We start from the raw sequence: 20,140 nt of genomic DNA on the forward strand, positions 1-20,140 counted from the left end.
ATTCTATGTCCCACTGAATGTCTGGATAGTTAAAATCCCCTATAATAAGGACCCAATAATTATTTGCTGCCTTTTCCATTTGTTGCAGCATTTCATCCTCTACCTGTTCAGCTATGTTAGGAGGCTTATAGCAAACTCCCATTAGCAGCTTTCTTCTTTTATAAATATTCTGGTGCCTATGCACATCCGGGAATCAGGAGCCCTATGTGTGTAATAAAGCAGTCATCCCTTTCCATAACAGTGGGCTATCTCTTCTGTACATATATCACACACACATACAACTTCATTAATACAACCTGATAGAGATCGGAATTTCAGATATTTAAAATAAAATCACAGACACCATCTTCTGAGTATAAAAGTAGTCACAATAAATAATTTTATTTACAAATCACAAATACCTGGATGGCTATTTACAGGTAATATTGAGATCATCTACAGGAAAATATAATTCTAGATATGCCCTAAACATACCATCTAATTTATACAGTATAGTATAGCACAGGATAGTAGATAAGGCATACATTTGGCAATATGGTCGGACAGACACCATATACTGCAGCAGCTGAATAATGACATCAGACCTCATAGACCTGAAATCTGAATGTAGAGGCAGCACAGTCATTCCATGGCATGTATTGGATGATATAACAGACAGATACAGTGGTAATGAATCATACCAATAAGAACCATGCTTGTCAATAAGGTACATGAGTCATATTTTAAGTTGTAGGAATCACAATCTTAAGAAAAATGATTTGTATACAATAAGGCTCATTTTAGGATTTGGAACTAATGACTTGTATGGTAAATTAAAAGAATTTAAATGATTTAGATACTTTATTGGGCATTTTATTTATTTAAATATGTGTATTTTTAGCAGTTAACAATGCATCTGTATGTTGTTGTGATGTTAGGGTCTTTTATTTTTTTTAACTGTTATAATTTTATTTATGAACATGTGAAAGTTGAACTTTGATGTGGTCATGAATCCACTTAGAAGGTTATTAATGAGAAGAGGATAAGAGTTAGAAAATTGCTGTCAGAGTAAGATCACTGACAGATTCAACAGTCACCTTATTCTGCAGTCTACTATGTATTGTGAAGGAGCCAAACAGTCCAAGAGTTTTAATGAAATTCTGTTACAAAAATGCTCTTTAGCCAAAATCGCAAGCATTCAAGTAAAAAAAATAAACATGTCTCCAAAGGTGTCCTTACTAGTGATGAGCAAGCACTGCCATGCTTGGGTGCTCAGTACTGGAAACAAGCAGTTGAATGCTCGGATGGGTGCGACTCAAGTACCTGAGGTCAGCAGGAAACTTGAGCATTTTTCTTAAAGATATTCTGCCAAAATGCTTGAATTTCCCATTATATCAATTATACTCAGGTAATTGATCGAGTCAAGCCCGTCCGATTGGCAAGTTTTGAGTACTGAGCACCTGAGAATTGTAGTGCTCACTCATCATTAGTCCTTGCACTTTAAAAACACTGAAAAACTCAATGTTTGTTTTATTTTATGTGGAATTTGCGTGTTACTATATTTAATAGGGTCAACTTCCTACTATGAAACTACAAGTAATTTTACAATTCAGAACACTGTGAAAGTCTCAGTTCAAGACATAACCTGAAGCCTACTTAAGGCTGTAAAGGGAATTGGGTGCTCCATTTGCTCTCTCTGCAGGCTATGAATCGTTATGGTATCTTTATCATTTCATTACTTGTTTATTTCATCATTGTGTTGTTCTAAGTTTGATCATTCACAATATAGATAGAGATAAAATGATCAAGAAAAATTTAAACTTTCCGGTTCTCGCAAATTTTCCCAATACATTTTAGTGGCAGATATTAATGTTTGTTAATTTATTGTATCTCCATAAGCCAGAGCATAATAAATGTAAGATGTAAAAAAATACTAAACTAACTTCACTGCTCACGTCTCCTCCTCCACTTCTCCTCACCTTCACCGGTTTGGTCCTCCCCACATCTTCTAATCAAGGCCGCAGATGCTGAATCCCTGGAAGATTCCGCGCAGGTGCACAAAAGGTCACAACACAATGGCATAATGACGTGTGCTGTGGCCTTGCAGATGCTGCGCAGAACCATCCTGGGTCCCATCAGAGTTGGGCGTCCTGGACTAACCGTGATAAGAAGATGCAACAAGAACTAGACTGGTGACGGTGAGGAGCGAAGGGGCCAGAGAGGTGAGCAGTAAAGGGAGTACAAATATATGTTTTCTAGGCCCTTTTTGGTTCAGAATAATGGCCGCAGCAGCCATGATTTTGCTTCATGCGTGTGGAAGGGAATTTCGAAAAATCCACATTATGGCGAATGCAGATTTGTGTAATATTCAAGTAGAATTAAATTCCACTCAAATATATTCGCTTATCTCTGGTAGACCGTGATTGTTACTGTACATTAGTGGTATAATATATGATTCTAGAAAATAATATCCAGTTATTCAGCGTAAAAAAATTAACAAAACCACACAACTGGGAAATAATGAATACATATCATACTAAAATACATCTTTGTGTTGAGTTCCATACAGGAATGAACCATATGATATTAACATGGCGGATAGCACATATTATTACCAGAATTAAAGAAATTAGTGGCATCAATTCATACATTTACTTTCTTGAATCTGATAAATAACATAAAGCAATGTGTCCCCAAGCCTTGTTACAAGACCAGCACATGCAGGTTTATCATTAAAGGAAAATAACAGAAGTGCTATATAAAGAATATTAATGGCACATGATAACAAAGAATCCTCATGGCCACACTTCCTACTGTGTCACTACTACAAATCCAACAATGATTTAGGACTGTTATATAGATAAGTGAGCCTCCAAAATAAAGAACAGGAAGACAAAGTAGCGCTAAAAACACTGGTCTGGTCAGAGGTAATCTATTATCAACTTTTGTATGTCACAAAAACCCTTTAGGTAGTTATTCTTTTAGAGAGGATTGGCAAGTTTTACCTGACTGGCAGTTACTCAACATCAGTTTTCAATTGAAAAGAAGCAGGGCAGAACTTAATGGAATCTGTCAATAGGATTACATCCTCCAAACTATTTATATCAGCATGTTGCTCCTTCAAAGACAAGTCCAGTAATACCTTTACATGGTCAGTCCGTTTCTCCATTACTGAGAAATTAGCATGTGAATGAATTATCAAATGAAGCTGAAGAGCTATTTGTAGGTCTGAAGCCTCTGTCACTCCAGCTCTATTCCCTGCCCAGTGCCACCTCCTCCTCCTTGACCTACAGTCTCTATACTGTGAGACTAAAGCCTGCTTTACACCTTACAATTTCGCATACGATATCGTATGCGATGTGACCCGCCCCCATCATATGTGCGGCACGTTCAATTTGTTGACCGTGTCGCACAAATGATTATTTCCCGTCACACGTACTTACCTTCCATACGACCTTGCTGTGAGCGGCGAACATCCACTTCCTGGAGTGGGAGGGACGTTCGGCATCACAGTGACGTCACGCGGCAGCCGGCCAATAGAAGCAGAGGGGCGGAGATGAGCAGGACGTTAACATCCCGCCCACCTCCTTCCTTCCGCATTGCCGACGGGAGCCGTGGGATGCAGGTTAGCTGTGTTCATTGTTGCCGGGGTGTCACACACTGCGATGTGTGCTGCCTCGGGAACATTGAACAACCTGACGTTCAATTTTTAGTAATTGAACGACATGCATGTGATCAACGTTTTAATGTTCAATCGCAATTGCACGGAGATATCACACGCTACAGTGTAACTAATGATGCCGGATGTGCGTCACTTACGACGTGACCCTGCCAACACATCGTTTGATAAATTGTAGCGTGTAAAGCCTGCTTTAAGGTAAAGGAGCCTTCAGCCAAGCAGCAAGAGAAGGTGGCGCTGGGTGGGGAATAGATCTGGAGTGACAGAGGCTTCTTATTTCTTAGTAATGGAAGAACGGACTTGCCATGTAAAGGTATTGCTGGACCTGTCTTTGAAAGACTTACATGTATATAGAAATAGTTTGGGTTGAAATCCTGACAGATGCCCTTTAATTTAAGGCATTGCCTTTATGAGATATTCTCTTTCAAAATGATGGCCCCCAGGCATTTAGATGATTAAAGCAAGTCCCACACCATTTTGTAGGTGATATTGTGGCCAGCCAAGCATTTTCTCCTGCAACAGCTCCTGTAGGGGATTGTAGTATAATGTGTAAGTAATTGAGAAGCTTGTCAGTCCCCTCAATGATATTCTTAATAGGACATATAGAGGAGGGTTCTCTTAATGTCACATGTTTCATTAGACAACTAAATATAATTTAAAGAATATAAAAATAATGTAACTTTTATTAGGATCTGTAGTAGTATAAATACTGAATGAAGTGGTCTTAAATAGACCGTTCTAAACTCCCAGTGGTTATTTCTGACCTCAATATTAGCCGCATTGTCCAATTTTACTCCTTAAACTATGGAAAAAGATGTCATGTGTCCACCTTAAATTATAACTGTTTTGATATAGGGGAAAAAAAGGAAAAATATTTTGCAATTGTAAAAGTGCATTTATAGAAAGATTTTGTGCCTTTGTGTTTAAAGTGGACCTTTCATTGCATTTTCTTTCATTTAAACTATCTCCTCTAATTTGAGCTGCTTCACTGATTCCAGAAAACCTTTTATTGTTTCTCTCTGCCCCTCTATTTCAAAGTTATACCTCCTGGTAACAATGGTGCAAACTCCCACTGGTAATAATGGTGCAAACGCCTCCTCTAACCAACTGGGCATATACCGCTGAACCCCTTTGTGGAAGTGGCCATGTTGTTGATTGGCCAATCTCAAAGGTGAAAAAGTAAACACCCACATGGAAGGTCTATGGTACACGCCCAGTTGTCTTATGTGAAAATTTGCACCATTACAACCAGGAGACATAGCTTTGGAACGGAGGGGCACAGATGAAAAAGAACAACTCTTTTAGAATCTGTGGAGCCCTGGCAATTGGGGGAAGTACTCAGTTTAGATTAAAAAAAAACCCAGTAAAATGTATTCTTTAAAGAAAAAAATCCTTTATAACTAATTGCATTGTGTGACAAGTTTTCATTCCTTCTGCTTTCAGTTCTTTAATGCTGCGCCCATAGAGGGGAACAATTTGGCCCATTCCCTAAACAAGGTTTGTGAATACCAGATATTGGGGATTCAGCATCTTCATTTTTGTTCCCACCACTTATCCAGCTGAGTAAGTAAATAAAACTCCCTTTGTCATATCCACATCCTAATATTATTCCCAGTGGGTATTCTGTCACGTTGCTTCTTCTTGACAAATATTCATTCAAGTTTTAAAGTAGCATTTACTCCTCCAGGAATTGCAGTTGCTTTGAGCAGCTCATTCTTCGCCTATCTTCACTTACATGGCTCTCTTTACTATTATCCTGAGATGAGTTTCTTGGGAGGCCCTAGATATACAGGCTTTGTTAGATTTAATCTTCTTAGCATCTCCCCTTCATATCACAGACTGCAATACTATTGATACTTACACAGTACCAAGAAGACGGGCACTATTCAGTTGACTATGAATAACAAGCTGAAATATATTGTGGCCTTATTGGCATAACTGAAATTGTTTTGCCTTGAAACCATCACATCTTTCTTCTGAGTATCATTGTTGTCCTTTCTAGCAGAACAGTAACTGCTAGGTTTCATTTTTTATATTATTTGTGTTGAGGTACCTTGGTTTGGCATAAATCCCTATGTATAAGGTACATGAGGTTAAGCAAATAATACTGTTATCAGTGCAGGATTATCAGTGCTTGCTGAAAGAGTCTACAATATATGTACATTGACTGAAGTGTACTACACAGTTGTGTATGGCACCATGGATTTATGTATTATTTTGGAACATGAGATTGAAGAACTCCAAGCTGAAAGTCTGTGCACCACCTAATAATGAGTAATAATGGCAGAGCAGTATGTCATGTCCCTGATTTACTAGGTGTGCAATGCCAGACTTTCAGTCTTCATGCACCAGTGCTAGTCCATGACCTATAATCACACTGCTCCTACGCCCAACCTTTCCAATAAAGAGGCAACTCAAAGTGGTAGTTTACTCAGTGCAGAGGATAGGAGAGTGATTTCACAGGCACTCATGGACCATTTGTGTGGTTGTGCAGTTCAAACATGTGACGTGACAACACCAGTGGAAGGTGCAGTGACACCTTTCAGTGACCTTTTCAGCCCGACTCCTATAACCTCGTCCACAGCACAGAAGTTCACAACCATCCAGACCTAAAGAGGTGCTGTTGCAAATTCGCCCCGTTGTACCTGGTGTTCCCGTCTTTTCGCTCGGGCTGCAGAAGTTTGGAGACTTCTCAAAATACACTAAATCTCTAGAAGAAGGCATAGCATGGGAGGGGTTCTCAGGTTCCAGATGTGGGAGGTCACTTCGAGAACTTCCACGGTTGCTACCATTGTTACTGTATGTAACTTTTGAGGCACCATCAAATCGATCTTTCAGAGCATCCCCCACTGCCCGAAATGGAGGAAGACGCATCCAGCAGGTACGAAGAGAGCAGGATCCTGACATTCCATGGCACTTGCATTCCTGGCGCATCTCCGTCATCACAGTCTACAAGATATAATACAAAGTCCATGACTAAAGCAGTACATAGTATTCAGAGAAGTGCCTTCATGTACCTTTTGTGAATCAAAATACAATTTTGATTCTCCTCTATAGTGACTCATTCTTAAAAGTGCATAATGTGTTCCAAGTAATAGAAATTTAAGGAATAATCATTTTTTTTATACAGATCAGTCATAACAGTAAAATCATCAGCTTATTACTGAATAGAGTTCCCCTAGAGCCGTAAAATCAGCTGCTAGCCCCATAGACATGGACGCCATAAGACCTCTGATGGTGATGTCTTTTAAACTTTAGCACCAAATAGTAGATTCTTTAAAATTGTATTCCCATCTCCAAGATCATATCCTAATATGTAGTAGGTGTAATATGAATATTAGCAAATACCTCCAATTAGAAATTTAGTATAGTTCTTCTGATTCATTGTTTCTTACCTCATGTTCAAGGCATTGCAGCACCTTTATGTATCCTTGGTTACGACCATGCATATAGTCATAGTTAGTTAGTTGCTTTTGGTCATAACTATGGATACCTAAGGTCCTGCCCATGAGGTAAGTGGCATAGGGAATCAGAAGAACTATACTACATTTCTCATTCAAGGTATTTGCTAATAGTATTATTATTACACCTACTACATATTGGGATGGGATATTGGAGATAGGAATACCCCTTTAATTCCTGTTAGTGATTAGATGAGGCCTCTATAGCACAGGTGTTACGGTTGCTGCGAGCACTGGAGACTATGTCCAGATTTCTTGCTACTGCACATGTGCGAGCGCTGGAGACTAAGTCCAGATTTCTTGCTACTGCACATGTGCGAGCGCTGGAGACTAAGTCCAGATTTCTTGCTACTGCACATGTGCGAGCGCCGGAGACTAAGTCCAATCTTGGAGCCATTGCACATGTGCGGGTGACATCATCGCTGACACGAGGTCACATGTCTCTGACACCTTCTATGCCGATTGGTCGCTGGTCATGTGCTTGTGACGTCTTGCTCGGTGATAGGCCAGCATGACGTCACTCCTGTCGTTCTGGAAGCGGATTGGCTCTGGTGTCCTCCATCTTGGATGAGGCACAGAGTCTATATAAGACCCTGACACACGCCGCATGGTGCTCAGTCCTCTTGGTTCATGCATATGAGTAGACGCTCTGTGCGCGTTCCTCTAGGCATTCCTCTGTCTATGCTAGGTGAGCGCTACCGGCAGGGTAGCGTTCTTATACCTTACAGCTTCGGCTGCTGTCCGTATCCTTACCTCTTAGGGGAGCGGACATAGGCAGGTGCCTGAGGCACATGGTCTGGCTGGGCCTTGTGATTGTACTCGTAGGTGGACGTTGCCGCTAGGGTAACGTTCCTTATACTGCGTCTGGCAGTTGTTCGTATCCTCGCACACTAGGGGAGCGAACAGAGGTAGGAGCTTTGTGCGGCTTACGCTGCTGTTCGTCTCTTTTGCACCACTAGAAGAGCGGACCTAGGCAGGTGCCATATCTAGTGGTTCGTGTCCTCGCACACTAGTGGAGCGAACACAGGTAGGAGCTTTGTGCGGCTTACGCTGCTGTTCGTCTCTTTTGCACCACTAGAAGAGCGGACCTAGGTAGGTGCCATTTCGCACACATTGCCTTTGTCTCTGTGATTATTAACAGAGATCATTCCACACACCCTCCAAGTAAGGGAGGAATTGCTTTACTTTCTTATTATATCCTTCTGTGAGTTAACAGAGGTATTGCACTCTGCCATAGTCTGCAGCAAAGTCTTTGCACGGTGGACCCTGACTGTCTGATACTCCTTTCGGTTATTATCAGACAGCCCCCCGTAACATTAGGACTGAGCCAAGGGTCTGGCAGTTATGGCAGAATATCAGCAGTTACACCGTTACATACAAGTACTTGAGTCACGGCTCAAGAGTATAGAGGATAAACCTCAGACCATGGTGACATCTGCACATGATCCTCGACTTGCTCTACCAAACAGATATTCTGGCGATGCCAGATCATGTCGTGGTTTCATTAGTCAGTGTCAGATACACCTAGAGGTTAACTCTTCTCGCTTCTCTACGGAGAGGTCCAGAGTAGGCTTTATCATCTCCTTACTTCAGGACAAAGCCTTAGAATGGGCGACTCCCCTATGGGAGCGCTCTGATGTGGTTACTCTGAGACATCAAGACTTTCTTGATGCTCTTAAGGCGGTATTCATGGGTCCGCAGGTTACCCATGATGCGGCCCTGAGACTGTTAGATCTATCTCAGGGTTCGTTATCCACTAGTTCTTATGCCATTGCTTTTAGAACTCTGGTGGCAGAACTAGATTGGCCAGAGAAGGTGTTGATTCCTATCTTCTGGAGAGGGTTGGCTGGCTATGTCAAGGATGCCCTTGCTACTCGTGAAGTCCCTGCTTCTCTGAAGGACTTGATCACAGTAGCAACGAGGATCGATGTACGCCATAAGGAACGTAGACTCGAGGTCTCTTCCTCACGCCCTAAGCATCGGGCTATTCCAGTTGTTGAGGGTCCACTACCATCTTCCTCAGCATCTGAAACATCTCCCACTCCTATGGAGTTAGGTCATACGTTCTCCAGACTACGCAAGTCTGGTCCTCCTATATGTTACGTATGTCGTCAGGCTGGGCACTATGCCAACAAGTGTCCTAGTCGTCAGGGAAACTCCCTGGCCTAGTAACCATTAGAGGGGGGTTACTAGAGACGTCTTCTGCACCCTCTAAGTGTTGTATCCCAGGTCAGCTCTCGTTATCTGAGAATACATGGCCTATTATGGCTTTTGTGGATTCCGGAGCTGACGGGATTTTTGTGTCCTCAGGATTTGTAAAGGGACACAATATTCCCTCTATCATGTTAGAGGCGCCTATTCCTGTCCGTGTTGTTAATGGAACTATGTTGTCTGACTCCATTACATTGAGGACAGTTCCCTTGCGCCTTTCCCTGTCTCAGGGTCACATAGAGGAGATTTCTTTTCTTGTTTTGCCTGAGGGTATAGACGACGTCCTTCTGGGTCTTCCATGGCTTCGGACTCATGCTCCTCACATTGACTGGGAGTCTGACAGCATTATTAGTTGGGGTTCGAAATGTCAGTCCCGATGTCTTCCCTTACCACCTAAGGTCGTTGCAGTTGCATCAACTGATCTCTCTCCCATACCTACACCCTATTTGGATTTCGCTGACGTGTTCTCCAAACAGGGTGCTGAGGTTCTTCCACCCCATAGGCCGTATGACTGTGCCATAGACCTTATCCCAGGTTCGGTTCCACCTAAAGGCAGGGTTTACCCCCTGTCGATACCTGAGTCGGAGGCCATGTCGACCTATATAAGAGAGAGCTTAGAGAAGGGGTTCATTCGTAAGTCTGTCTCTCCCGCGGGAGCTGGGTTTTTCTTTGTTCGGAAGAAAGAGGGTGATTTGCGTCCCTGCATAGATTACAGGGGTCTCAACGCAATCACAATAAAGAACAAATACCCATTACCTTTAATTTCGGAGCTCTTTGACAGACTGAGAGGAGCTCAAGTTTTTACGAAGTTGGATCTGCGGGGTGCGTATAACTTGGTACGAATTCGAAAGGGTGACGAATGGAAGACCGCTTTTAACACCCGAGACGGTCACTATGAATACCTCGTCATGCCTTTTGGGTTATGTAATGCACCCGCAGTATTTCAGGACTTCGTAAATGATGTGTTCAGGGATTTACTGTTATCCTCAGTAGTGGTGTATCTGGACGACATCCTGATTTTTTCTCCTGATCTGGAGACTCATCGTCAGGATGTCGTTCGTGTCCTTTCCCGTTTAAGGGAGCACTCATTGTTTGCTAAACTCGAGAAATGTGTATTCGAGCAGTCCTCATTGCCTTTTTTGGGTTACATTATCTCACAAGAGGGTCTGGCTATGGATCCTGCGAAGCTCTCTGCTGTCCTGCAATGGTCCGAACCTCATTCCTTGAAGGCGGTGCAACGCTTCTTAGGATTTATAAATTATTACAGGCAGTTCATACCCCATTTTTCTACTTTGGTGGCCCCTTTGGTGGCCTTGACTAAGAAAGGTGCTAATCCCAAAGCCTGGTCTACTGAGACATCTCAGGCTTTTGAGGCAGTAAAAAGACACTTTTCAACTGCTCCCGTTCTTCAAAGACCCGATGAGAGTAAGCCCTTCCTCTTAGAGGTTGATGCCTCTTCAGTGGGTGCTGGTGCGGTCTTGTATCAAAAGAACGGTGCAGGTAGAAAAAGGCCGTGTTTCTTCTTTGCTAAAACCTTTTCACCGGCAGAGAGAAACTATACCATTGGGGATAGGGAACTGCTCGCCTTGAGATTAGCCTTGGAGGAGTGGCGTCACTTGCTGGAAGGAGCGAAACATCCTTTCCAGGTCTATACAGACCATAAGAATCTGACGTACTTACAAACCGCTCAGCGTCTGAATCCTCGCCAAGCCCGCTGGTCCTTGTTTTTCTCCCGCTTTCACTTCTCCATCAACTATTTGTCTGGGAGTAAGAATAACAAGGCAGACGCCCTGTCTCGCTCTATGCTTTCTACCCAGGAAGAGAATGACGAACCTCGTCTTATCCTTCCCTCCAGGGTTTTTCATACGCTCTCCCCTGTGACGTTAGACCAAATCCCACCGGGCAAGACATTTGTTCCGCCTGATCGACAGAATGATATACTGTCATGGGCCCACACCTCAAAGGTGGGTGGGCATTTTGGTATTAGGCGGACACGAGAGTTACTGGAGAGGTGGTATTGGTGGCCACACTTAGCCAGCCACGTCAAGAGATATGTCAGTTCCTGCTACTCGTGTGCTCGCAACCGTCCATTACGGCAGAGACCGGCTGGGCTCTTGCATCCTTTACCAGTGCCAGATAGACCATGGGAGGTGGTAGGCATGGACTTTGTGGGTGATCTTCCATGTTCACAGGGACATAGATTTGTGTGGGTCATTACGGATCATTTCTCCCGGATGGTTCATCTCGTACCGTTATCGAGAATCCCATCTTCCAGGGTACTAGCCAAACTATTCCTCAAGCATGTCTTTAGGCTTCATGGGATGCCAGATCGTATCATTTGTGATAGAGGCCCGCAATTTACTTCCCGTTTCTGGCGAGATCTTTGTAGCCTTCTGCAAATTGAGTTGAATCTCTCTTCGGCATACCATCCGGAGACTAATGGTTTGGTTGAACGTACCAATCAATCTATGATTATATACCTTCGACACTTTGTTGCTGAGAACCACGATAACTGGTCCTCCCTCCTACCCTGGGCAGAATTTGCCCTTAACAATTCGCTGGCTGAGGCCACTGGGCAGACACCGTTCGTACTCAATAATGGGCAACACCCTAGGGTACCGGTACCGTTTCCCGCTGCTGCACCTTCTCCTCTTGTGGCCGACTGGGCAACTAATGCCAGAGAGGTTTGGGATCGGACTCAAGAGTCGATCCAAGCAGCTAAGGACCGTATGAAGACGGTGTCCGATCGGTTTCGTCGCCCGGCTCCTGTCTTTTCTCCAGGGGACTTTGTGTGGCTCTCTGCAAAACACGTGAGACTTAGAGTGAGCTCTGTCAAATTTGCTCCTCGCTTCCTGGGTCCTTATGAGGTTCTTCGACAGGTAAATCCTGTAGTCTATCAATTGAAGTTACCTGTCCATCTTAGGATTCATGACAAATTCCATGTCTCACTGCTAAAGCCGGCTATTTTACCTCACGCTCGTGAAGTGCACTCTCCTGCCTCTGATTCCTCTCGCTCTAGCTATGAGGTACGAGCCATAGTTGGTTCTAAGATGGTTAGAGGGCGCAGGTTCTTCTTGATAGATTGGGAGGGCTATGGCCCGGAACATCGCTCTTGGGAGCCTGAGGAGGCTGTCCATGCTCCCGACTTAGTTGCCGATTATCTGCGTCGCCGGGAGGGGGGCCCTTGAGGGGGAGGTACTGTTACGGTTGCTGCGAGCACTGGAGACTATGTCCAGATTTCTTGCTACTGCACATGTGCGAGCGCTGGAGACTAAGTCCAGATTTCTTGCTACTGCACATGTGCGAGCGCTGGAGACTAAGTCCAGATTTCTTGCTACTGCACATGTGCGAGCGCCGGAGACTAAGTCCAATCTTGGAGCCATTGCACATGTGCGGGTGACATCATCGCTGACACGAGGTCACATGTCTCTGACACCTTCTATGCCGATTGGTCGCTGGTCATGTGCTTGTGACGTCTTGCTCGGTGATAGGCCAGCATGACGTCACTCCTGTCGTTCTGGAAGCGGATTGGCTCTGGTGTCCTCCATCTTGGATGAGGCACAGAGTCTATATAAGACCCTGACACACGCCGCATGGTGCTCAGTCCTCTTGGTTCATGCATATGAGTAGACGCTCTGTGCGCGTTCCTCTAGGCATTCCTCTGTCTATGCTAGGTGAGCGCTACCGGCAGGGTAGCGTTCTTATACCTTACAGCTTCGGCTGCTGTCCGTATCCTTACCTCTTAGGGGAGCGGACATAGGCAGGTGCCTGAGGCACATGGTCTGGCTGGGCCTTGTGATTGTACTCGTAGGTGGACGTTGCCGCTAGGGTAACGTTCCTTATACTGCGTCTGGCAGTTGTTCGTATCCTCGCACACTAGGGGAGCGAACAGAGGTAGGAGCTTTGTGCGGCTTACGCTGCTGTTCGTCTCTTTTGCACCACTAGAAGAGCGGACCTAGGCAGGTGCCATATCTAGTGGTTCGTGTCCTCGCACACTAGTGGAGCGAACACAGGTAGGAGCTTTGTGCGGCTTACGCTGCTGTTCGTCTCTTTTGCACCACTAGAAGAGCGGACCTAGGTAGGTGCCATTTCGCACACATTGCCTTTGTCTCTGTGATTATTAACAGAGATCATTCCACACACCCTCCAAGTAATGGAGGAATTGCTTTACTTTCTTATTATATCCTTCTGTGAGTTAACAGAGGTATTGCACTCTGCCATAGTCTGCAGCAAAGTCTTTGCACGGTGGACCCTGACTGTCTGATACTCCTTTCGGTTATTATCAGACAGCCCCCCGTAACAACAGGTTTGCTTTTACAGCATATGCACAGGTACTCAATGAGATTGTGAAATTTGGAGGCCAAATGATCACTTTGATCTTTTGCCATGTTTCTATAACAAATATTTATGAACAGTATTTGAAAGGTGACAGGGTGTATTACTCAACCAAGAAAGGAACATTGTCATCAGGGAACACTCTTGCCATAAAGGGGTGTAAATGGTCAGCATGATGGTTCATGTCATAGTACCAGCCCTTGAATTAGCAGGACTTGGGGTTTACAAGCAGAACATTGCCTAGTGCATCACTCTGTGTCCATCTACTTGACTTCTTTCCATAGTGCATCCTGGTACCATTAGTTTCACACATGCAGCTGATAACTAACATAATGTATGGAAAGATGTCTTTCATCAGTCCAGGCCAGTTTCTTCATATCTCTATATTCTTACTCTGATGCTTATGTAACTATTATTGCATTGTTTTGGTGGTGGACAAGAGTAATCATGGGTACTTTGTCTGATCTGTGCCTACATAGCCTTTTATGCAGCAATATTTGATGCATTGTGTATTCTTCCATCTTTTTATCATGCCATTAAGCTTTTCAGCAATTTGTGTCAGTAGCTTCTCAATGTGATTTTACTGAATGGACTAGATTTCACTCCCCACTGACATCAATGAGTCTTGGGCAATCATCATGACCACGTTGCTGGTGTACCAATGTTGTATCCCAACCAGTTCTACAAATTTGGCTAGGTACTACTAACCACTGCATAGTGGGAGCACCTCATACGTCTTGTCATTTTTGAGATACTCAGAACTAGTCACCTATTCATCACAATTCAGCTATTGGCAAAATTGCAGAGATTCTACCACTTGCCATTTATCCTGCTTCCAACTCATCAACCTTAAGAACTGATTGCTCGCTTGCTGCCTAACGTAGCACATCCCATTGTCATGAGAAACTCAATGGTATTAACTTCACCTGTCAGTCATTTTGATGCCTAATCAGAATGAAAATTGGATTCCTATGCAATATACTTGATTAGATCTAGTTAAATTAATGACAATGCAAAACCTAAACTTACCATTCTGCCTGCTTGGTTATTGTGTAGGTTCACCAGATACTTCAGGTCTCTCCCTCTTTCACTGGAGTCAACAAACTCTTTGCCAATGAACCTGCCAAATTCAATGTTGTCACTGCAGCCTCCCCAGTGCCAGTCTGGTCCTCCGGGGCCTCTGCGCCGGTAGTCACATGAGCAGGATTCTATTGAACCCTCAGAACAAGAACGGGCCACAGAATGGGTTACACCAGCACTAGTGATGGCAAACACAAAGGCAGTCTCCCTGCAGCCTGCAATAGGTGGAAAAATATATTACTAGGATAAATTTACAAACATGTAACATTTAATTAAAGAATTGAATATATTTTTTGGTGACACACTTTTCTGAAATCTGCATCTTTAAACCTCTTCAAAAGACTATGGAAATAGTTTCTTTAGAAACAAACAGGGCCATATTTATTTCTTATTACTGCATGCGTACTATTTGTCCCTTACCTCGGCTAATTATTTTGCCAAACACCTGATTTCCAGGTCCGGTAGGACAGTTCCAACGACGGTTTCGGAATTGCCACTTGCATTCCCGGATGGCACTGAGAAGCCCACGTGTGATGCTTTGTAGGATGCCTGGGTTTTGACGTATTAGACGTCTTTGTCTTCTGCTTAAAAGTTGAAGACTTGGATCTAACACAAGAGGAACTGGGCCTAAATCTGATCCGGGGAGCACATTTCCATTGGAAGCTATGTTTACTATGCCCCTGAAAGATACAAGGCGTGTTACACAATAGAGGTTAGCGAGCATCAATGCATTCAAGCATACAGAGTGAGCACAATGTTGTACTGCTTGTGTTACATGAATATTTGTGTATATATATTCTACATTTCTCTACATTCCTTATGCAAATCCGTCTGTGTGGACTGTTGACAGCCATACATATGTCTAGTTATACTTGGACTATCATACTCTGTAATCACAGGGCTATAATAAGTATCACCTCTGCTTTCCTTCTGCTCTCTTTACACTTTGTGCAACCACATGACTCTCTTATGTGCATATGAATGTGTAAGTCACAGTGTTATGTTACCCTGGCTGTGGTTAGATGCATATCGATTGATGAGGTAAGCAAGGGAAGCGAAGAATGAGATTTCATATAATTCATAGTATGGCTGCTTTGTGGGTTCAATCTAATGAAACAGTTCATATGAATCTATTCAGACATTGAATTTGAAAACAAGTTCTATGTAAAAACAATGTAAGCAAACAGATTACAATGTATCATGATAAAGTACATCAGCAATATATACAATAATGATATCTAGCAAGTGAAAGTGAAAAGAGCTGCACACAATAATGTGGCTGCCCGAAACCTTTTTGTAGTTTTATGTGGGGTAATAACACAACAGTACTATACTACATTCATTCATTCATTACACGCAGACAAGATAAAAAATATAGCTATGTCAGGTTCACATAAGTATACGTTGAAACAAAAAACATAATTAGTGATGGGCCAATAGTAATTATTCGTGTTCGGATTATTCGTAACGAATCTCAAAGTACTATTCCAGTAATCATCACGAATAACGAACCTAATGCAAGTGAATGGGGAACCCGAGCATATTTCTGGGAAATCTTCTTAAAAAATGCTCGGGTTCCCCATTGACTTGCATTAGGTTCATTATTCGTGATGAATGCCGAAATAATACTTTGGGATTCTTTACGAATAATCTAAACTGGAATAGTTACTATTCTCCCATCTCTAATTATGATGTTAAAATTTCTATAGATCAGATACTAAGTCATTGTAATATGTATTGAACAGGTTGTAGTCTGTGTAACAGCTATAAACAACAGTAATCATCATGGATTAAATATCATTAATATAAGTAATATTATTTTTACCCTTCTTGCATTATACAACATAAGTCATAGATATAATGGACTATAACTTAGATATAGACAAGGTGCACTATGATAGAACAAGGTGAATGTAATCCTTAATCTGTTTAATAAGGGAAGGTATGCTACTATTATAGCGTGTATATATATATATATATATATATATATATATATATATATACTATAATAGTAGCACACCTTCCCTTATTAAAAAGAGTGAGGATTACATTCACCTTGTTTTATCGTAGAGGACAGAGAAAGAAAGGTCCCTATGCAAGAACAGTATATGGGCCCTTTTCAGTCCAATATCTCAAAGAATTCACAATTCCACCTGTTTTCGGAGTAGAAATGCCCCACCCCCCCAACCTCTTGGGACCCTGTGCGGCTGCACAGGTTGCACCAATTATATGTCCGCCCCTGTATATATATAGTGATTATAACAGATGCATGGTCTGACTCCATAAAGATGTAAAATCCAGGGTGATATGGATGCATGGAAAATGAGGCACAGGTAAGAACAGGTGCAAGAAGAATATGGCTGCATATTGTTTCAGTTTTCAGAGAGTATAAATGATGTAAAGATCACACAAAATCTACAGAATTACGCCTGTCACTTACAGGCACTGATTGGTATTATCGATTTCTGTTTTATGGGCTGTTGTCCTTGTATAAGTAGAAAATTAAGGTATTAAATTCAGATTGTCAGCATGTGTTATTATTATATTACATTAGCAAGCTGTTATTCTAAATGTTTATATACATCTTGTCATATTCAATTAAGCTAAGAATAGGGGGGACGTATAGCTGGATTACTACCAGATATGAAGTTATACAGGTCCTGTTTCTTATCATTTATCTAGTTTTTGGATATACAGATATGCAGAGAATAAGATGCATGCTGTGTGCCCTGCTATACATTACACCCAGCACAGGTGCATTGCAGTGAATGGACAAAGTAGCTGCAGAGATGTATTTGAATGATATTTGGTATATTCTGATATAGTAAGAGTGTATAATTACACACCACCATAGATTTAAGTTTTCTTTAAAAAAAAATCTACTTGACAAATATTCATCCAAAGCAAATCTAAATAATTTTTATGAAAATATTTTACATCTATATATTTAATCCTGTCATTGCCCTGGACATTTATAACCAAAACATATACTACTTTTTCCTTATTATTGCATACATTCATTCTCCACATTTAGGGCACCTTGGTGCCCAGCAATGACCACTTACCACCACTTTCCGCTGTTATTCACAGCCATCGTATTAGACAAGGAGGAGAATGCCAAAACCCATAAAGTCTTGAGCCCGACTAGGAAAGTTAAGATCTTCATAGCTGCAGTGGATTCAGCAGGTGTCTTTGAAGGATGGACCAAGTCACTGGAGGCTTCTGCTCATAAGTTCAGGTCCACCTGAGGACACTACTCATGCAGTCAGCTTAATGTCAGAAAATATTTTTAGGTATGTTTCATTCAATTTGGCATTTTCAGGATTCCTATTGTTGATGCTGCTCCCCCCAAAAAGAGAGAATGTTGCTATGGATGTGAATTGTCTTGGATGCAGGGATAAGTGAGAAGTAGTGGAAAGTTGAAGACAAGATCCTAGCCAGCACTGAATAAGTAGACCTCAGCTTATGCTAACAATGAGGATCCAGGGACATGTTCTGCCCCTACTGAGTAGGTGACACAGCGGTCAGGAGCTGTCTTTCCATCAGAGGAGGCCAAAGAGAAAGAAGGTGGAGAGAGAGATTAATACCCTTAATGGCCATAGAGACCAGCTCAGTCATTGTACAATTCCTCCCCAATCCTTCTCTGCATGACAGCCACTAAATCCAACGCAGAGGGGGCAATCCTCCCACCCCCACATCTTCAGATTTTACTTCAACTATGGTGAAAAAAAAAATCAGAGCCAGAGGGAGCTTTTTGTGTTTCTCCAGTAACTCAACAAAACCATCTAGCGCATATTGTCCTATGGTTCAGTAAAATGTCACAATGCAATGTCCTTGGTTGCTCAGCCACTGGCTATGGGGTGTGCAGAGCAGAAGTTCTGAGGAGCCTCCTATGTGCATGGTTATTGACAGACACCAGGTTCTGTCCAGACTCTGTGCAGTGTGCAGGTCTTATTATTTGTCCAGCAGATCCCACACAGTCTTTCTTTTGCCTCTCCCCTTCCTGGAATATCCTATCATACTGACATTAGAGGCTGCTACACGTTGAGGCTACTCTGGGAGCTCAGCATCTCTGAGGTTTCTCTAGTGGCTTTTTCCCTTCTGATTTTTTTTTTAACTTTTGCTTCTTTGGCAGCTGCTTTACAAACGTCATTTTGGTTTATGCTTCTGTTACCAATGTGCTGTGTCCGCTATTTAGCCAGTCAGGGACTTGCATTGCCATCCTGTGCAGGAAGTTCATTGACCACCAGTGATAATAGCACATTATCTCAGCATTAACCTGTGCTTCTTGTGTCATAAAAACACTATAAATAATTCATTGCTTTAATGTAACGGCTAAACGAATGCTGTCATTAGTCACAATTTATACCTTTCTGTTGGACTTGGTGCTTTTGATCTGACTAATATACCTGTGCACCTCTGAATAATGAATATTCATGAATAAATGTAGCTTAGGCTCAGATCCTGTTGAATGAAATGGAATATATATCTTATATATGATGAGAATTTTCAATTATTCAAACTGTGATCCATAAATTCCTATGGTGGGTATATAAATATTTGACTATACTAATGGTATATAAATACAAATTATACCAGGTAGTATTATGTATTAAATACTGGCTTATAACGTTTTGAATGGAATATATGTAAAGACCAGCTAAAAAATCCACAAAAAAACAACCTATACAAATTGTCCAACAAGAAATAATGGGGTATATTTAGCGTATTTGCGCACAGCGTTTTTTTCGTGCTGATTCTGCCGGAAAAAGTGTCTAAAAACACATACAAAGAATAAACATGTATTTCAATGTCAAAACCAGTTGCAGCTCCTGCAATCAGTATAGTGTAGAACGTAAAAATGACTTTATAATACTCACCTAAAACGTTCGCTCCGGTGCAGACTGGTCGGATTGGTGTCTCCGTTCTCCGAGTCCGGCGACTGCTCTTTCGACCATCTTTATCCTCCTTCTGAAGCCTGGGTGCCTGATGCGTTCTACTTCATCCACATTGAGGTCTTGAGCAGGCCTTATAAAGTGAGTTTTACGTTCTACACAGCGGCCTTGGCTCTTATATACAGCATGTTAGAATGCTGTATATAAGAGTCCCCTGGTAGTGGCCACAGTTTAGTCACCAAATCTGGTGAGAGGTTCCCTTTAAGAAAGGCGGAATTCCTTATTATTACAACTGACACAACGTGCCTTCTACTCCTCTTACAGCCTTGATGAAAGGTATATTTTTGTAAAATGTTCACTGTTACTTAATGGAAATCTCGTACAGTATGTAAAAAACGTTTAATATAGCGTTCTGATGCAGCACGACACCCTAACTGAAAGGCCCACTAATAGAAGTAAACTTTATTCCTTTGCCAGCCTTGGGCTTTCAGTCATAGGGA

General features: G+C 42.3%; 1 protein-coding gene across 1 annotated transcript; it reads right to left on the reverse strand.

The window, feature by feature from the left end:
* Nucleotides 1-4,009: 4,009 nt before the first annotated feature.
* On the reverse strand, nt 4,010-18,701 carry WNT1 (Wnt family member 1). Its single transcript, XM_075334404.1, has 4 exons — nt 17,811-18,701; nt 15,166-15,425; nt 14,695-14,960; nt 4,010-6,607 (listed from the first exon to the last, which is right to left on the reverse strand). Exons 1-4 carry the CDS (start codon nt 17,909-17,911, stop codon nt 6,116-6,118), a joined length of 1,119 nt encoding a protein of 372 aa, XP_075190519.1. The 5' UTR covers nt 17,912-18,701; the 3' UTR covers nt 4,010-6,115.
* Between the last annotated feature and the right edge of the window lie 1,439 nt (nt 18,702-20,140).

The sequence above is a fragment of the Anomaloglossus baeobatrachus genome, chromosome 2, assembly GCF_048569485.1.
Source record: "Anomaloglossus baeobatrachus isolate aAnoBae1 chromosome 2, aAnoBae1.hap1, whole genome shotgun sequence".
NCBI lineage: Eukaryota > Metazoa > Chordata > Amphibia > Anura > Aromobatidae > Anomaloglossus > Anomaloglossus baeobatrachus.

Bases quoted from the DNA above. Each gene is read 5' to 3' on its own strand.
- WNT1 (XM_075334404.1), bottom strand. From the start codon at position 17,911: ATGAAGATCTTAACTTTCCTAGTCGGGCTCAAGACTTTATGGGTTTTG. The intron at 14,961-15,165 runs GTAAGGGACAAA...CACCTATTGCAG, and splicing joins TGGCAAAATAATTAGCCGAG to GCTGCAGGGAGACTGCCTTT. The intron at 6,608-14,694 runs GTAAGTTTAGGT...TATATCTTGTAG, and splicing joins ATAACCAAGCAGGCAGAATG to ACTGTGATGACGGAGATGCG.